This window comes from Hyperolius riggenbachi, chromosome 5, assembly GCF_040937935.1.
Source record: "Hyperolius riggenbachi isolate aHypRig1 chromosome 5, aHypRig1.pri, whole genome shotgun sequence".
In the NCBI taxonomy this organism is placed as follows: domain Eukaryota; kingdom Metazoa; phylum Chordata; class Amphibia; order Anura; family Hyperoliidae; genus Hyperolius; species Hyperolius riggenbachi.
The window spans coordinates 80,018,207-80,036,579 of record NC_090650.1 but is presented as its reverse complement, the minus strand read 5'-3'; the positions used below and the strand labels follow the sequence as shown (position 1 = coordinate 80,036,579).

At 43.6% G+C, this 18,373-nt stretch overlaps 1 protein-coding gene across 13 annotated transcripts in view; it reads right to left on the bottom strand.

The window, feature by feature from the left end:
* The window catches only part of KMT2C (lysine methyltransferase 2C), a 302,604-nt gene that overhangs the window by 8,458 nt on the left and 275,773 nt on the right, over positions 1–18,373 (bottom strand). For 11 of the 13 annotated variants that reach the window (XM_068235906.1, XM_068235894.1, XM_068235895.1 and 8 more), the window contains 8 exons: positions 16,856–16,995; positions 16,085–16,189; positions 12,847–13,969; positions 11,447–11,583; positions 8,220–8,362; positions 7,457–7,625; positions 5,578–5,694; positions 814–887 (listed from right to left, as the gene is read on the bottom strand). In XM_068235906.1, the coding sequence (XP_068092007.1) occupies positions 814–887; positions 5,578–5,694; positions 7,457–7,625; positions 8,220–8,362; positions 11,447–11,583; positions 12,847–13,969; positions 16,085–16,189; positions 16,856–16,995 (2,008 nt within the window). The remainder of the gene's footprint in view (positions 1–813; positions 888–5,577; positions 5,695–7,456; positions 7,626–8,219; positions 8,363–11,446; positions 11,584–12,846; positions 13,970–16,084; positions 16,190–16,855; positions 16,996–18,373) is intronic. The other 2 variants (XM_068235898.1, XM_068235907.1) reach the window with 1 other exon arrangement.

Here is an 18,373-nt window from a genome sequence, read left to right as displayed (position 1 = left end):
GCTATGTACATTGGCCTTCTTTTCTTTCCGAGGAACAAGTGCAACTAAAGCTGAGGTGCCGGTGTGAGGAGGACAAACTGGGAGTTCATCGGAAATGCGTATTTAGCTGATCTGTGGCAAATCAGCCTCTATACATCGGTGAGAGTATTTATTTCTGGCAGAGATTGGGAAAAGTGGCAAAATGTGGAACTTTGTGTGATCAACCTGTTGATATATGACTGTGGGGAGTGAGCGCTGTACAGATATTACGTGTAACATTAGGATGAGGGGAATTGCTATCCCCACTGTATAGCGATCCACCCAGCAGTTTGGTGATAATCTACAAAACTCAGGGAGTGGACATTGTGAGACTTTGAGGAGCGCTCGTACCACCTTTTTTTACAATATAATACTTATAGCCATAGACCCTGATCCAGCATGCAGATCAGATTTTCTGCCTCAAGTCTGACAGGATTAGCTGCATGCTTGTTTCAGGTGTGTGATTCAGACAGTAAAGCAGCCATAGAGACCAGCAGGGCAGGCAGGCAACTGGTATTGTTTAAAAATAAAATAAATATAGCAGCCTCCATATACTTCTGAGTTCAGGTTTCCTTGAAGCTGATCATCACACATCTCCTTCAGCCACAGCTAGCACACTTAGTGACGAACGCACGCACGCACACCACACACAAGCAACACACGCGCGCGCACACACACACACACACACACACACACACACACACACACACACACACACACACACACACACACACACACACACACACACACACACACACACACACACACACACACACACACACTATTACTACAAACCTTGCAGGTCCTCCAGTCAATGTTGCATCAATGACATGTTCGTTATCTATACGGAACATATATACACCACGATTCTGCAAAAAAAAAAAAAAAAGTTCCAGAAAAATACTGAAAAAAAAGATACTAGAAGCTCTTAACTGAGCGATTTGCTATTGATTAGCCGTTTTTAAAACCGCTCTGATTACCGGTTGTTGAAATCACTGCAATTTTTCCACGATTTTTGACACAATTTTAATGAAAGGGAATGGGCGCAATTTTAAAAACCGGTAATCAATCACAAAACACTCAGAAAAGTGCTTCTGGTGTGAATGGGCCCTGAGAGCAGCAATGATAGATGGTGCATGTTTGGAGATGGTAACACCCTCAGCTGCTGTGTATGGGGCTGAATCCTTTATGGAAATCAGCACAAAGAGCAAAACTGCTCTCTCCTAGTGACAGCCGGAAGGTGAAAACACTGTGTGTATTTTACAGGCTAATAAATACGATGTAACGGTCATCCATGTGAACTTGGCTTAAAGTGTACCAGAGCTGAAATAAGTAAAAACATTTATACATACCTGAGGCTTCCTCCAGCCCCATTTACCTGAATCGCCGTCCTCCCCTGCCTGCAGGTTTGGGAACCGGGTCCCCGCACTTCCATCAGTTGGAGCCAGTCTACGCAGGACAAGTGCGCTGTCTGCTTATCTCTCCAGCAGCAGTAGAGGACGCACTTCTCCTGCGTAACTCCTCCTGCGTAGACACTCAGAACCTTCCTTTATACACATTTATGTATGGCTGCTGGGACTCTAGATGTGTGATCTGTGGGCCTTAGGATTTGGGGCCACACAATGGGATAAGCATTTAGGTCATCGGTGGTGAGCACCGTGTGTTGTTGCACACGATGCTACACATGGAATTCTACTGTGAATGTATAGTGTACTGGTTAAAGGATACCCAAGGTGACACGTGACATGATGAGATAGACATGGGTAGGTACAGTGCCAAGCATACAAAGAAAGCGGTGTTCCTTTTTTTTTTTCTCTGCCTAAAAGAGTTAAATATCAGGTATGTAAGTGGCTGACTCAGTCCTGACTCAGACAGGAATTGACTAGTGTAACCCTCACTGATAAGAAATTCCAACTATAAAACACTTTTCCTAGAAAACTGCTTCTGAGAGCAGGAAAGAGATAAAAAAAGGATGAATAGTTCATAGATTTTAGCTCTGGCATACTTCAATGAATGTGTCATTGAGCAAAAACAATAAAAGTTAAAACTTAAAAAGTAGATTTAAAGAAAACCTGTAATGAGAAAAACCTCCCCTGGGGGGTACTCACCTGGGGTGGGGGAAGCCTCCGGATCCTATTGAAGCTTCCCCCGTCGTCCTCGGTCCCACATCGGTGGCGATAAAGCTCCCCAGACAGCGGGGATGTAAATGTTTACCTTTCCAGCTCCAGCGCAGGATCGGCTCGCCGCTCGGAGATAGGCGGAAACAGCCGATCTCTGGCGGGCCGCTCTACTACGCAGGCGCAAATCTCCTGCGTCTGCACAGTAGAGTGTACCCAACAGAGATCGGCTATTTTCGCATATCTCCGTGCGGATAACCGCAACAGCGCCCCCGCCCCCAGGAAAGGTAAATACATCAGCGCTTGTCAGGCTTGTCGAGGGAGGATTCCGGGACGCTTCGGGGGAGCCAGCGATGGATTGCCTGCAGCTGCAGGGGAGGGGGAAACCTCATTGGGACCCTGAGGCTTCCCCCTCCCGAGGAGAGTACCCCCCAGGGGAACTTTTTTAATTACAGGTTCTCTTTAATCATAAAATAAAACTGTGGAATATCTTAAAAAAAAATCATTTTTAGGGGAAGGAAGATGGATACAATCGCTTATTAGTTTATTTTCGCCTCTGGTTCCTTTAAGAGCTCTGTCTCCGATATAGGAGACCTGGGTTTGAATCTCAGTTCTTTCTATGCAGTAAGCCAGCACCTATACAGTAACGAGACCTTGGGCTCCCTACTGCCTATAGAGCGTGCCCTAGTGGCTGCAGCTCTGGTGCTTTAAGTCCCCCAGGAGAAAAGTGCAACATAAATGTTCTGTGTATTGTCTGATGCTGGAACACTGTTAAGCACTGAGACCAATTGCATGAAAGACAATTGTTTTATTTTGGCTGTTGGGACTATTATAGCAGTAAATTTCATACACGCTTTATTTTCAGTTGTGCTGACCTTTTTATGTATTTATGAATACCGTATATACTCGCAAGCAAGCCGAATTTTTGACCCCCCAAAAGTGGGCCAAAAGTTGGGGGGTCGGCTTGCTTGCGAGTCATGGGTGGGTGGATAGGTGCTGTCCCTCCCCGCTCCCCCCGCGGCCACCGCTGCTATTACCTTAGGCGGCGCCGCTGCCTCTATCCCCGTCCTCCTCCGGTAACTCACTCACTCATGACGCAGGAAACCATAGAGAGCGGTTCCCATAGTAACGGCATCGCGCTACAGGAAGCCGCTCTCTATGGTTTCCTCGTCATCACAGCAGCGAGAGGCGCGCTGCTGTGAATGAGTTACCGAACTTACCGGAGGAGGACGGGGATAGAGGAAGCGGCGCCGCCTAAGGTAATAGCAGCGGCGGCCGCGGGGGGAGCGGGGAGGGACAGCACCTACCCACCCACCCATACTGGGGCACTATGCTAGCTATATGGGGCACTATGCTAGCTATAATGGGGCACTATACTAGCTATAATGGGGCACTATACTGGGGGCACTATACTAGCTATAATGGGGCACTATACTAGCTATAATGGGGCACTATACTAGCTATACTGGGGGCACTATACTAGCTATACTGGGGGCACTATACTAGCTATAATGGGGCACTATACTGAGCACTATACTAGCTATACTGGGGGCACTATACTAGCTATAATGGGGCACTATACTAGCTATACTGGGGGCACTATACTAGCTATAATGGGGCACTATACTAGCTATAATGGGGCACTATACTTGCTATAATGGGGCACTATACTGAGCACTATACTAGCTAAACTGGGGCACTTCACTAGCTATACTGAGCACTATACTAGCTATACTGAGCACTATACTAGCTATACTGAGCACTATACTGAGCACTATACTAGCTATACTGAGCACTATACTAGCTATACTGAGCACTACCTACCTATACTGAGCACTATACTAGCTAAACTGGGGCACTTCACTAGCTATAATGAGCACTATACTAGCTATACTGAGCACTATACTAGCTATAATGAGCACTATACTAGCTATACTGAGCACTATACTAGCTATACTGAGCACTATACTAGCTATACTGGGGCATTTTACTTGCTATACTGAGCACTACCTACCTATACTGGGCACTATACTAGCTATACTGGGACATACTGGGGGGATCACGCGGCCAGCGTTTCCTACCCCCGGCTTACATGAGGGTCATTTTTTCCTGTTTTTTGGGGTAAAAGTGGGGGGGTCGGCTTACATGCGGGTCGGCTTGCTTGCGAGTATATACGGTATATCCTTCCTGCAATAGCAGATCACAGAGTGAGGCCCCTGGACTCAGGTGGAACACTGAGAGGGTTGGCAGAAATTACGGCACCCATTGGAGACCCAGGTATTATGGAAAAGCATAAAAGTTAAAGTGGATCCGAGATAAACTTTTACTCATTGCATAATTGTGTTCCTTTCCTGTAGTTTATAGGGCATTCCTCAAGCCAAATACTTTTTTTGTTTTTGTTTTAATACCCAAATTCCCTATAAACTAAACAAGCCACGCCCACAGCTTCTCCAGTGCCTTGGCACTCTCAGACCCATGTATAAGGGCTTATGGGAGCTCAGTCTGGGCAGAAGGAGGAGGAGGTGTTACTAGCTTGAGATTTCAGAGGCAGAGGGGAGGAGGGGAGTGAAGTTTTCACAGGCTGAGGGCCGGAGATGCAGAGCAGCTTGCCTGTGTGTGATGACAAGCAGATCATGGTGGCTCTCATTGTATCACAGGAATAAATAATCAAACTATTGAAGCAGTTTGCAGCTAGATTTGCTGTGTAAATTTTAGATAAGATATATAGATAAGTTACTTATTCATCTTGGATCTGCTTTAAAGAGACTCTGTAACAAAATGTTCTGCCTTATTTCTTCTATCCTATAAGTTCCTATACTAGTTCTAATGTGGTCTGCCTTACTGCAGTCTTTCCTAGTTGCGCAGTGGCTGTATTATCTCTGTTATATAATCTAATCTTTCCTCTGACTGCTTTGTCGGGCTCAGGCACCTAGGCTGAAATGTGCTGCACTGCTTGTGATAGGCAGAAGCTATACACACCCTCTCCACGCCCCCTGCAGGCTCTGTATGAGTCACAGACTGAGCTCCTCTCAGTCTATCACATGCTGGTTAGCAGCCATGTCTGGTTTGTAAACACTGCCTAAAACTGGCAATTTCAAGCCAGTATTGCAGCAGGGAGTGGCAGAAACAGCACAGAGGGGCCCAGGAGAACATAATGAATAGAATGGTATGCTTTTTATTGTAAGAATTTTAGAGTACAGATTCTCTGTAAGAGAACTGGATACCAGCTACAGAGCTGTAAGTCCGTGTGACCATGAGTGGAGTTGTACGTCTGGCAGCACAGATTACCACAGCTACTGACTGCACTGTTCACAAAACATGGTGTGTCTATTTGGGCATACTAAGTGACCAGGTTCATATATTTAGATCTGTGCCTACAGTGAAAGCCACTGTGGTTCTTGCTTAGTGTTGAAGTTTAGGCAGCGTGATGCACATATCATACCTGAGATTCGTACAGTTTCTCTTTTCTATTGGCTACTTCATTGCGTATTATGGTTCCAATGTATTCAATCACCATAGTGTGCTTTTCAATGTCTCTAGCAGCATATAACCCCAGACCCTGAAAGAAAGAAGGAAAAAATATGAAGTCCCAGGAATCCAAAATAATGCTTCAAGCCAAAGTAAAACCAACACTTGAACCAGGTAAACTCTGAAGCAGCCTTTCTCAACCTTTTTACCCTGAAGGAACCCCTGTAAGTAATTTATGGACCTCGAGGAACCCCTGAATTTATTTTGCAGGTAGCATGGTGTGGCTGTTTGTCCCTACCCCCCATTACAGTGACCTTCATTACAATGTCTTCTTATTCTAGTACTTTTTATTAATATGCTCATTGTTCTGAATTTAATGCTTTTTTTTTTTTTTTTTACAGTACCCCCTAATATAGTGTACTCTCTATCATACTTCCCCCAAACAACCACAATGGGGAAAAATGCCAAGGAACCCCTGCAGAGCACTCGAGCCCTGAGGTTCCAGGGAACCCTGGTTGAGAAAGCCTGCTCTAAAGGCTGTAGACACACTGTGGCCAAGTGCACACTAAAGCTGCTAGCAGATCTGCAAAACGCTAGAGGTTTTTGAGGCAGATTTTCAGAGTGATTCAAGGCATGTTTAGAGCGGTTTTCTAAACATGCCTAGCATTTTTTAGAGCTTTTTTGTGTAGCAGATTTAATATATTGTTACAGTAAAGCTGTTACTGAACAGCTACTGTAACAAAACCGCCTGTAAAACAGCTCTGATCTAGCGTTTTTCAGAGCGGTTTTCCACTTTCCTATACTGTACATTGAGACAGAAATGCATCTGTAAACCGCAAAAATGCTGCAGGAGCCACTTTGCGGTTTGCTAAAAACCTCAAACCGCTGGTGTGCACCATCCCATTGAGATACATTAGCCAAGTGTTTTCGCAGGCGGCAGCGGTTTTGAAAACGCTACCAAAAACGCTTGGTGTGCACCAGCCCTATGAGTGCTTTCTGAGAGCTTTTCTAACCCTCAGCACATTAAGTGTTTTTTGTTTTTTTTAAATGATCCCATTGATTTACATTAAAATTGCGGTAAAATCACTGCACTCGTGGCGATTTTTATGTAAGTCAATGGGAGCATTTTTTTGTTTTGTTTTTTTAAAACGCTCAAAGCGCTGAGGGACAGAAAAGCTCTAAGAAAGTGCTGACAGAGTGCCTACAACCTAAGGGACCTTTGACTGTGTCCATAGAGTTCCATCACAGTGTTGCTTTCACGTTGAGTGCAGTGGGTTCCAAATGAGTAATGCACAGAACGCTGTCCTGTTAATCTTTGGCTTAAGAAGTAGGCTGAATCACACAAATAGAACAACCGTGAAGCCAGTACAGTTTAGGAATGTATACAAGCTAATTTTTTTGTCACCCAAGATGAAAGTCTAGTCTCAGCACGTGTCCCCCAATGTGAGAGCCCACGGAAGGCTTCAGGAAGCAATGGGCGGCTGCATACTGGGCATGCTCGAGTAGATGCTCACACGTGCACAATATGGAGCCACCAGTCTTCAGAAGCACTCAGGGAGCAACTCAAGGATCCCCAAAGGCGAAATCGACCGGTGGTGCAATACCGGCAATGGGGGTGACCGCTCTGGAACGAGGTCACCGAAAGAGGACCAGGAAGGTTCTATCTACAGGATCCAAAGGCTTCCCTCTCCATAGATATCTGACTTTTTTTTTTACTTCATTTTAACTGAGGAAATTAAAGTGATACTAAGGAGTATAGATACTTAAAGCTTTTCCGCGTGTTAAACCTGCTATCTTTTTCCTCAAGGTATTTTTTTTAAGCCTTCACACTTCTGTCCTGTTCAACAACTGACCTGAATCCGAGACCTGGCCAAGTACACATTGGACTTCCATTCAGTCTTCATCTTCCGGTACTGAGAGGATTTGGAATGGACGAACTGCTTGCTGTATGGAGCATTCAGCTCTCCCGTAACTGTGCTCTGAAAGGACTTTGAAGTGCTGGTGCTGTTTAATGTATGAGGCCTGCAGACACAAAACACAAAAACACAGACAAGGGAACACTAAAGATTACTTCTGCTTTATATATTGTTTCAACAGGAAGCTCATGCAGACATCACTGAGATACAGCAGCTGACACAAGCAGGTTTGCAGCCAGACAATATTTGGAACACCTGAAAGCACAGAGTATTAGAGGTGCCTTAAAAGAAAAATGCACCCATAACTGCACAGGTGGCATGCAAACTTGCTTAACAGGAGTCCCCTGAATGGTCTTTTTGCATTGCTCCACAGGCAATGTTTTCAGCCTTCTGGGTTTTTACAGAAGTGCAAAAATGCCACCTTATTCTGACCACTAGGAGTCACCATTTCTTGCACTGGAGACAGGTTTCTCATACAGCACAAGAGAGAGCCTGTCTCCCACATCACAAATAGTAATGTCTTATTTGGTGGCGGAGCAAGCACAGATCATGCTGTCTGAGCCAACACTTGAACAACAAAGAGTTTGCACACAGCTGGACAGGAAGCAGTTCAGGGGACTCTGCTTAGTAGGTCTGAATGACACAGGTGCATTTAGCCATTAGACTCTGAGCTCTACAATGCGAAAAGAAAAGAGAATACCTTAACACAAACCTCTTGGCATGATTATGCATCTTGGGCTCAGAGCGGGCGCTACCACTGGGATTGATGGCCAGCGGAAGCTCCATTAGTGGGTTACGCCCATAGCGGAAAGTGTATTTCTCACATGCCTCCACTCCGGGGAGCTGAAGATTAAGAAACAATACAAAGAAAAAAAGATGAGACGCAAGAACCATGGCATATAGAATTCTAAACATATAGATTGTCTCTGCCAAATAATATGATGAGGGAAAACCATGCGTGACGCAATCTATTTGTTGCGGATGGGTTTAGGCTATGGTCCATGCAGGTCACTCTGGTCTTATTATTTAAGGCTGGCAGAACTACTGGTACAACTTTAATTTTGACTGGCTACTGATTGGACAATTTTACCACCTCCAAGTAGTATGAGGGTCAACAGATTCTGAATGCTATGAACAGGTTGTGCAGGTAAACGCTCATTCTATATGTAAGTGGTAAAACTGGTCAGTGATTGGCAAATAATTGAAGGTCTGTGCCGGGCTTTAGTCCACATGATTGTGTACAATTGCCCATTTTACCCATTTCCCAGAGAGCAGCACAAATGTAAATCTAGGCATACACTTGTAACATGTGGTGAACTATTAATTTCTACCTATGGTAATAGCAATCATTAAATCCTTAATGCAAATCCAAGATGAAAAACTAACTATAACAAGTAACTTGTCTATATCTTATCTAAAGTTTAGTCTACACAGCAAATCTAGCCGCAAACAGCTTCAACAGTTTATTATTATTTATTCCTGTGATACAATGAGAGCGGCCATGTTCTGTTTGTCACATTACACACAGGCAAGCTGCTCTGCATCTCCAGCCTGTAAAAACTTCACTCCCCTCTCTTCCTCCCCTCTGCCTCTGAAATATCTGGCTAGTAACTTCCTCCTCCTCCTGCCCAGACTGAGCTCCCATAAGCCCTTGCTACTAAAGCTCAGAGTGCCAAGGCACTCTGGAGAAGCTGTGGGCGAGGCTTGTTTAGTTTATAGGGAATTAGAGTATTAAAACAAAACAAAAAAAGTATTTTGCTTGAGTAATGCCCGATAAACTATATGAAATGAAAACAATTATGCAAGGAGTAAAAGTTTATCTCGGATACACTTTAAGGTCAGTACACATGCCAGAGTAAACTCATCCAAGCCAGCCGATGTTAACCGCCTCTGCCAGCGTTCCTTCCTAGTGGATCACTTCAGCTGAGCAACGACCATAGCAATGGTCTCCCCCACTTACACCCCTCCCCATGTCACTTCCATGCCGCTACCACCCTCCTCCTTGCACAGAACAGAACAAGTCACTTGCTTACAAGTGAACGTCACGTCTGCACAGCCTCGGCCCTGCAATGTTACCCGAGGGATTATTTCCCGATCCCAGTCAGGTGACATTGAGTGTGTGTAGGGGACTTTACCCTATACAAAAATAGATAATATCTCAGCAAAGATCTGATCTAACAATATCCCATTCCTCAATGCGGAGCCTTGCCAACTCCCAATTACCACCTTAGCCTTTCCCTAACTAACAAAAACAAAAGTTTGCTTTCTTAAAATAGAAAGAATTTGTGATAATTCAGGTTGCAGTGAGCTTGAGCTGTCTCCCAGTGCATCACTGCTGAATATATGCAAATTAACCATTGTTGCCCTTAGAAGCTAAACACATCTCCAGAACCGCTGGAATGCAATGATGTGTCAGCTTGTTAATTTGTACAGAGACATAATAATCCAACATGCATGCAGACTAACCAAACTAACAAATATTGGGAAAGCTTTTCATTAGATTCAATGTTTTTATAACATTCAATCCATTTAAATAATTGTAGAATATATGCCTACCTTAAGCCTCATCTACACTACTAGATAAGGCGGCGATCCGGCGGCTCGATTAGCCCGCCCGCTTGATTCCCGCTCGTCCCCACGCCGCGTATCTTCCGCTCGATTCCCTGCCAATGTCCCCTCGCGGGGAGCGAGCAGGGAATCGGCGGCGGGGAGATCCGTCCTGTCGGATCTTATCAAGCGAGCCGCTGATGATTGAGAAGGAACATCGCGGCCGCATCTACGCGTGTAGATGCGGCTTAAAAGAAGACCTATAAGATCGTAACAGGCAGATTTGGCCACAGGCCGTCACTCTAAACAAAGCATCTTCCAACACTGGGGCTTAGTGCTTCTGAACCGCCTGCTATCATCTCTCCCACCACTGTGATGTGGTGCCTTCACAAGTCTAAACAGATACTTCCCACCACCAGCACTGATCTAGTCCATCCACAGTGCACTCCATCACCTTACACCACAGTGACCTAGTGCCTCCACTGTGCATGCCCCACAGCAGACATCTATCTCCACCATCAACAGCCTGTAGAAGTTGATGAGGAGGTAAGCTGGGGGCAGGGCATATAACAGCACAACCATATAGAAAAACAATATTGTATATACTATATTGAAACGTGTAATCCACCGTTACTGAGCAACAGATTTTTTTTTTTATGCTGACCTCACAAGATGCAATTGAGTGTTATGACACGATCGATTCAATTATATGGAGATCTGAGTACGAAACTCAGCCAAAAAACAGATAGTTAGCAAGGTAGAGGGAAACCTCTGGATCCTCGAGAGGCTTTCCACATCCTCCTCACCCCTACCGCCATTAACCAGGACCCTCCTGAAGATCTTGACCGTACTCCTCTTCATGGACAAGCATGGCCGAGCAGCCCCCACAAGAGTATAGCCACGCCTGCGCAGTAGCATGAAACTGCTAATGCTCAAGCGCAGGTGCATGAAGAACAGCGCGGACATGATAAAAAATTCGACAAGCTTTTATTGGATTTCTTACTGAGGTCCACACGTGGCAATGGTGGAAGCCAGAAGGATGTGGAGAGCCTTTGCAGGATCCAGAGGCTTCCCCCTTCTTAGGCAAGTGTCTAATTTTTCATTTGATTTGCCTCAGGTACACTTTAAACACTATAAGATTTGACAGACAGATGTATGTAAATAGCATGTCTAAGTGAAACACATGATATTATAAAACAGAAAAGCTTGAACAGTTTTAGTGCCAAGTGACATCTAGTGGAAATCAATAGTTTGTGTGAGATCACAATTGAGCTAAATTCTTTCCATGTGTGGGCAGAATTAGGAAGAGCAGTAAAACTGTCCCTTAGGTCCCCAGCAAAGCTGTACATCACTACTCTGTAAGGCAAGAAGGGTCCATACCGATTCTGCAATCCTTGTAACTGCAGATACAGTTAAACCAAAAAGGTCTTCCCCTTTCAGGTAGATTGGAAACAACCTGAGAATTTCTGAATCCTTCCTGCAGTTTGCAACAGGTTCCAGAATTTTGTCCCAAACACCTAAAATGATCAAAATAAGAAACATTTATACATGCGATTTTATAAAAACAACGTAAAAGGCATGACATGCAATTTTGTATTGATTCAACAAACTACAGTATAACAAATAAAATGAAATAACACATGTAAAAGTCAATAGGCTTCTGCATAACAGCAAAGCAAGGAGCTATAAAACATTAACGATACAATTGGGTGAGCGATCGTTTATGGACGATTATTCATATAAATGATCGGAAATTATCGTTTAGGACCATTAATAGACAAAAATCTCCTAACCAATGCGATTAAATCTATCTCATTTTCTGATTGATCCCATCAATCTGATCAGATAGGTTAGGAGATTTTTGTCCATTAGTGGTGCCTTACATTCATTTCCAATCGTTAATATTAATGATTGTTCGTAAACGATTGGAAAATTGTATCGCTAGTGGACACCTTAAGGTGTGTGTCTGTGTATAGATAGAAAGATAAGTACAGTAGAGTCCCGGTTATCTGGAACTCAACTAACCAGCAGTCTCAACCAACCAACAAATTCACCAGCAGTACTCAAAGTGGTAAAGGCCAAATTCTTACGATATTTGTTGCTCTGCTTTGCTTTAAAGACTGCTCCCCAAGGTTAATGTACTTTAAATTACTTTTGTAAAATTTTAACACTGAATAAAGAGTTCATGGTATGTATACAGAGTGGAGTGTAGTACTGTATTAGCTAAGCCTATTTTAACACAATCTCAAGCAGGGCCGGTTCTAGACTTTTTAACAGAACCAGCCATGCCGGCCCCTCCCCCAATTTGGAATGATCGCACAGCACCCGACAATTTACTCTGCAGCTCAACACAATAGCACACTGGCTGGTGTGAGTCTGTAACAAACTGCGCACCTTCAGCCACTCCATTCCTCCTCAGTCAGGACAGCAGTACCACCTACCTTCACCCTTCTGCTGTGCAAGTTAAATGAAACACGGGTGCTGTTCTGCCTCCCCCCTCCTCACTCACTGTCAGACTCCTCACACAGCACAACAAGCTGCTTTTCCACAATGATGACATCTTCACCTCACTCTTTTCTCACTTCTCCTCCTACTCTGACTGCATGCTGTTCGTGTAAACACAGTACACAAATGCTGCCCCTGTAACCTCTGCACCTGATGCAAATGTTTCACCTTGCTTCATGAAAGAACTGGCCCTGATCTCAAGCAACCAGAAAGCACACTTCTCTTCAACAATCAAAGAAAAATGTTTTTAGGCCTTGCTGTTTACATCCTCCTACCTTTTGGTGTGGAATCAGTCAGAATCATGTCTTCATGGCCCTGTTCATTCACTTTGATGATAAACAACGGCAAACCGTCCTTCTCTTCTATGGAGCAGCGGTAGCGGCAGCGTCTGTTTGCATAACGCATGCTCCAGTACAACCGGCTGGCTTCGTACCCTACTGGGAAGAGAGCAGTTGCAGAGTGGAAGTCTTGCATTTGCTGTGGCAGCAGCTGACCGATTGCCTGGAAGATCAGGCTGCCGACACGGAAAGTGTGGTCACGTTCCCCGCGTTGTACAATGCTTGCAATTTGTCGCACCTCATCTCGCTGAACGTAAACTCTACGAAAAACTGCAAAATAAGTCAATTCTTGCTCATGAACTCCCTTTGGCTTGTGCATGGGGCAAAGCATAGTCTTGTCTTTAAAAAACATGCATTGTGCTTTTATTGCACAGGTGAAGTGGTAAATATTGGTGCATCTTAACCTGTGGCAACCGCTGGTGGCTCCCATTTTATGACAAAACACACACTTCATCTGCAGACCTCGTCTTAATGCCAGTTCCACATTAATTAAGGCACCAGCCTGTGTCTCATAGACCTCAGTAGACCAAAGAGCACAGTTTAAGTGGACCCAGAGGTCAAGGTCAAGGTTAAGAAGCCTTGCGGGTCCATCTGTCATTCCATCACCTTCTTCGTGACAGAAACAACATTTTCTAAAATCTTTGGGCATCGGATCTGGCTTCAGAGATGTCCCCAGTCTTTTCAAAAATTCATCTACATCGTCCTCACACTGAGGCTTGAAAGGCATCTTGGGAATGACTATCTGAATATTCCATTTTTTCCACTTCATTCCTTTCCATCTCTTGCTTGCTGGGCGGGAATCATCCAGGCCACTGTGGACAGCTCTTGGCCGTGGTTTTAACTTCACAGTGACTTTCAGTTCATCTGGCTTTGCCTCAACTTTAGCAGTTTCAAAAGCTGCTGGAGGAAAGGAAATAGGAGGAGATGAAGGTGGTGAGGCCTTCTCCTGCATCAGAGGAAGGCAATGAACATCCAGAGTGGAAGTGTTGTTGCTGTACTGATGACAAGACTTTGGTTGAGAGTCCTTTAGAGATGGAGGCGTTAGGGAACGGTTCTGGTTCTGCAAAACACAATACAAACAAGTCGTTAGGTCACTGCTGTGGGCTAACATTGAAAGCTTTCATAAGAGATAATCTTGTGAGGAGATCAATGTATTTTATTTTCCGTAAAAATAATCAATGATGACAACTTATCTTATGCTAGTATTATAAGTAGTAGAACTATATTGTATAGTATAAATACATATTTAGAGTGTAATAAATCTTTCAGAATACCTGCTTTTACTTTCATTATCCTGGTTTCTACACCAAAAACTATTCTTATATCTATATCTTGCTGTATATAAGTATGTAACCCCGCCTACCCATTGATGTTTGGCCTAGGCTATGATGTCATGCAGTCTTCTGCCCCAGAGATCTCTGGGAGATCATGTGACATTGCTGCTTACTTCACTTTATTATATAAATAAAAATTGTAAAACTAGAGTTATCTATGGAAATGAGCTTGTGGAACAGCTAGCTGAACTCACTTTGGTTTCCTGAAATTGAAGCCAAAAGTTTTATCTGGCTGAGAAAAGACTGATAACGTTTCAGCACAAAAAAAGTTCAAATTACACCTGTTTGTTTTGCTCCTTATAATAGCAGATTTTACATTAGACTGTCATGGCAGTTGTTAGGAGTCTTAAAAATTAAGCCCTCAAACCAAAAATAAATATATGAGACACGATTCTATGTTACAAATGCTCTATTTACTATTGGTAAAAAAAATACATTAAAAAAATAAGTTTATTTTCACTTCAGGTTTGCTTTAGTAACCCGATAAGATTACCCTTAGTCTTAAAAGTTCAGATCAGAATTTTCTGGTTGAACTTAATGGACGTATGTCTTTTTTCAACCCAAATAACTAAGATTTGCAAAATATATAAAGGCCTATTATAGTTTCTGTTGATCTTTTTTTCAGGGCAAGTTCACACTGAATCAGATGATCCTCAGCATTAAAAAGGTACATATACACACGTCTGATTTTTCCAAACGACCGGTCGTTTGGATGTCTGAACGACAAGTAATTTGGACATCAAATCGGGCGTGTGTACAAACGATTGTTGAGCTGATAAGACTGGATTTGACAAGCGGATCCATCAAAACCAGCATTTTCAGCTGAACAACCGTTTGTACATATGCCCGATTTGACTTCCAAACGACCGGTCTGAATGCACCTTAAAGGGGCACTTAAAGAGAAACTGTGACCAAGAATTGAACTTCATCCCAATCAGTAGCTGATACCCCCTTTCCCACAAGAAATCTTCACCTTTTCTCTAATAGATCATCAGGGGGCTCTGTATGGCTGACATTGTGGTGAAACCCTTCCCACAAGAAACTCTGAGGACCATGGTACTCTTGGCAGTTTCCTGTCTGTAAACCTTGTTGTGGAAAATAGCTGTTTACAGCTGTTTCCAACTGCCAAAACAGCAAGCAGCAACTACATCACCTGCCAGCAGTAAAAATGTCATCATATGATAAAAACACTGATTAAATCATTTATACACAATTATAGTAAAAATTAAGCACTTTTTTTATTACATTATTTTCACTGGAGTTCCTCTTTTAGTCTGCTAAAAAAAATGAGTTTTACCTGGGGCTTCTACCAGCCCCCTGCAGCCGTCCTGTGCCCACGCAGACTAGCTCGGATCCTCCTGTCCCCAGCGGCAGCTACTTCCGGTTTTGCCGACAGGCGTGACAGACATGGGAACGCGAGTGATTATTCGCGTTCCCGGCTGCAGTAGCAGTATAGAGGGCGCTATTACGGCCAGGAACACAAAGTATCAGACGCGTGGCCAGGCCTGTCGGCGAAAGTGAAATTAGCTGCCGGCGGGGGACAGGAGGATCCGAGTGAGTCTGTGTGGGCACAGGATGGCTGCAGCGGCACCAGGTGAGTAAAACTCATTTTTTTTTAACAGACTTAAGGATCCCTTTAAGAGGCACCTTATAGCGCTGGCAAAATGCTAAAACAATGTAAATTCAATTGTACTCAAGGAGAACAGTTGAAAAAAATCACAAATCAGTGCCACACAACGCCTGAAAAAGTGCCAGTAACCACCTTACTCTTAAATGCTGTTAGTGTGGTCATATGCCACAGACTGATGTTTTATAATGTCTAGAGTCAGTATCTCCCTTACTTTGTTCTCACTGCACTTGGCACGTGCAGCGCTATACAGCACAAAGCAGTTGTTGCTGCAGAACACAAGCTCCCCATCCATCTGTGCAGGTCTAGGAAGAAACTCCTGAAATATAGAAAAATAAAACACGATTAGCCAGAAAAGAGCACAATTCCATTTTTTATCATTAAGAAAAATAAACAAGGATTACAGGAGTTGAATTGATGGCTGTGTGGCTGTACACCCATGTAAGCACTAGCAGCAACAATGATACTTTATTTCCAGCATAGTAGTAGCAGTGGAATATTGTACCATGTTAGCCATCAGTAGAAGAAAGAAGTTTTCAATCAGGATGATACGATTTATTGGCTAACTTAGAAGAAAATGAGTGAGTCTGTGGTATGTGATGTTCAAGCAAACAATTCTATTTGTCATAAATGAGCTAGCATCCCTGTGTGACACTCCTGATGTTGTAATTAAGGCATCCAATGACATTTATTTGTGTTTGAACAATGTATCTCGTTTTAGTGTCCAGCGTATACAAGCTGTGTGTTCTAAATAATGTCAATATATAGAAGGCTTCATAGCCAAATGCTTACTCCTTTTCTTCTATGTTAGCCAATAAATGGTATAGTGTGATGCCCAAACTGTATCCCATACTCCTATCTTTTCATCTCCAATTATGACCATGACCAGCACAGCAATACTTTAGTCAAACATCCAAATGTCATCAGTATACTGTAAACAATAACTGATAATGATCGTCCCAACAATGAATGCTGTGTATCCTACCTGTTTCAGAAAACCAAATTCCTTCATAGGTTTTCGGACCCCGCTTCCCAGAACCACAACTTTGCAGTGACAGCACCAGGATGGCCGCAATACCGTGGAATCTGCCATGTTAGGGGGGTGGTGTCGATATCCTGGCATACCTGGAAACATTATACAACAATCTTGTGTTAAACACAGGCTATGATGAAATATGATGTACTGTAACTAGACAATAACAAGTCCATCTACAAGAATGTACATGCATTGACAGTCTATTTTGTAGTAACAGGCGTGAGACCTGCTCATATATCTCGTTATCTAGCCTAACACAAATACTGCATTTTCAGCAAAACTATTTTATACCAGACCAGTTCTCCTGTGCATCATCTAACATTGTGTACATAACATGCGCTGCGTAATATGTTGGCGTTTTATAAATACAATAAATAACATGTTGCACAAAATGCTAAATGGATGACAGTACAGTGCTCAAAGATTTGCATTTTTCCCGCATTCTACAATTTGAAAGCTTAGTGATTATATACCTTCTACACCACTCTTCCTTATGCTTTGGGAATGGTGTGTGAATGAGTGTGTGCGTGTGTGTGCGTGTGTGAGTGAGTGAGTGAGTGAGTGAGTGAGTGAGTGAGTGAGTGAGTGAGTGAGTGTATTGCTTGCCACTCCACCAATCTGCATTGTAAGTCCATGGAGGGATGCAGGTCTCTTGAGCAGAGTCTGGGAAGCATGATCCCAAGCTTCTGATGGAAGATCTGGGTAGTCCACTTAGACAAGACACGGGACATTTATATCACATTTTTCTCCAGGCAGAATCAAAGGGCTTCAGGGCCGCAGCCACTTAGAGCGCACTCCAGAAGGACCAGGATTGATTAGGGAGCCCGGCCCAAAGACTCCTTAATGTTTTATGTACTGGCTTGAGCTGGGATTCGACGTTCAGGACAATAGAAAGCAAGATTTTTGGGGAGTTCCCTTTACCTGCAGTGTTAGAAGGGATGTGGCAGCTGTTAAGCAGGCTGAGTGACAGCAAATGGCTTGCAGAAGTAATCTACGTACACAATTTCAGTTTCTGTCACCTTACAAGGGTCAGTACTCGATTCCCTCGGGCTACAGTTTGGGGCAGACTTCTGAACAGATGCATTGCTAGCCAGAAGCTAGTGACGCATCTAACTATGGAAAAAGGAAAACAAGTCTAGGGTAGGACCCATGAAAAGGAGAACTGGTGTGCACAGAGTACCACTCACCATACAACCAGGACTGCAAAAGCCAAAAGAGTCATTATGGTCGGCACTGTCACATAATTAAAATGGTTTTTATTGGTAATTTTACAGACATCGAGTCTGTATGGATCATACTGTAACAGCCGACTTTTTTGGGCTACATGCCCTTTTTTCAAGCTGGAAATCCCAAACTACACTTGACAATGGAGGGACATTGTGTGGCGCACAACACAGCAGCTTCCAGCAGGTCGTGTGAGTGGGGGAATAATGTGCTCGGTGAGTGCTTGTAGGTCTATAAAAATGC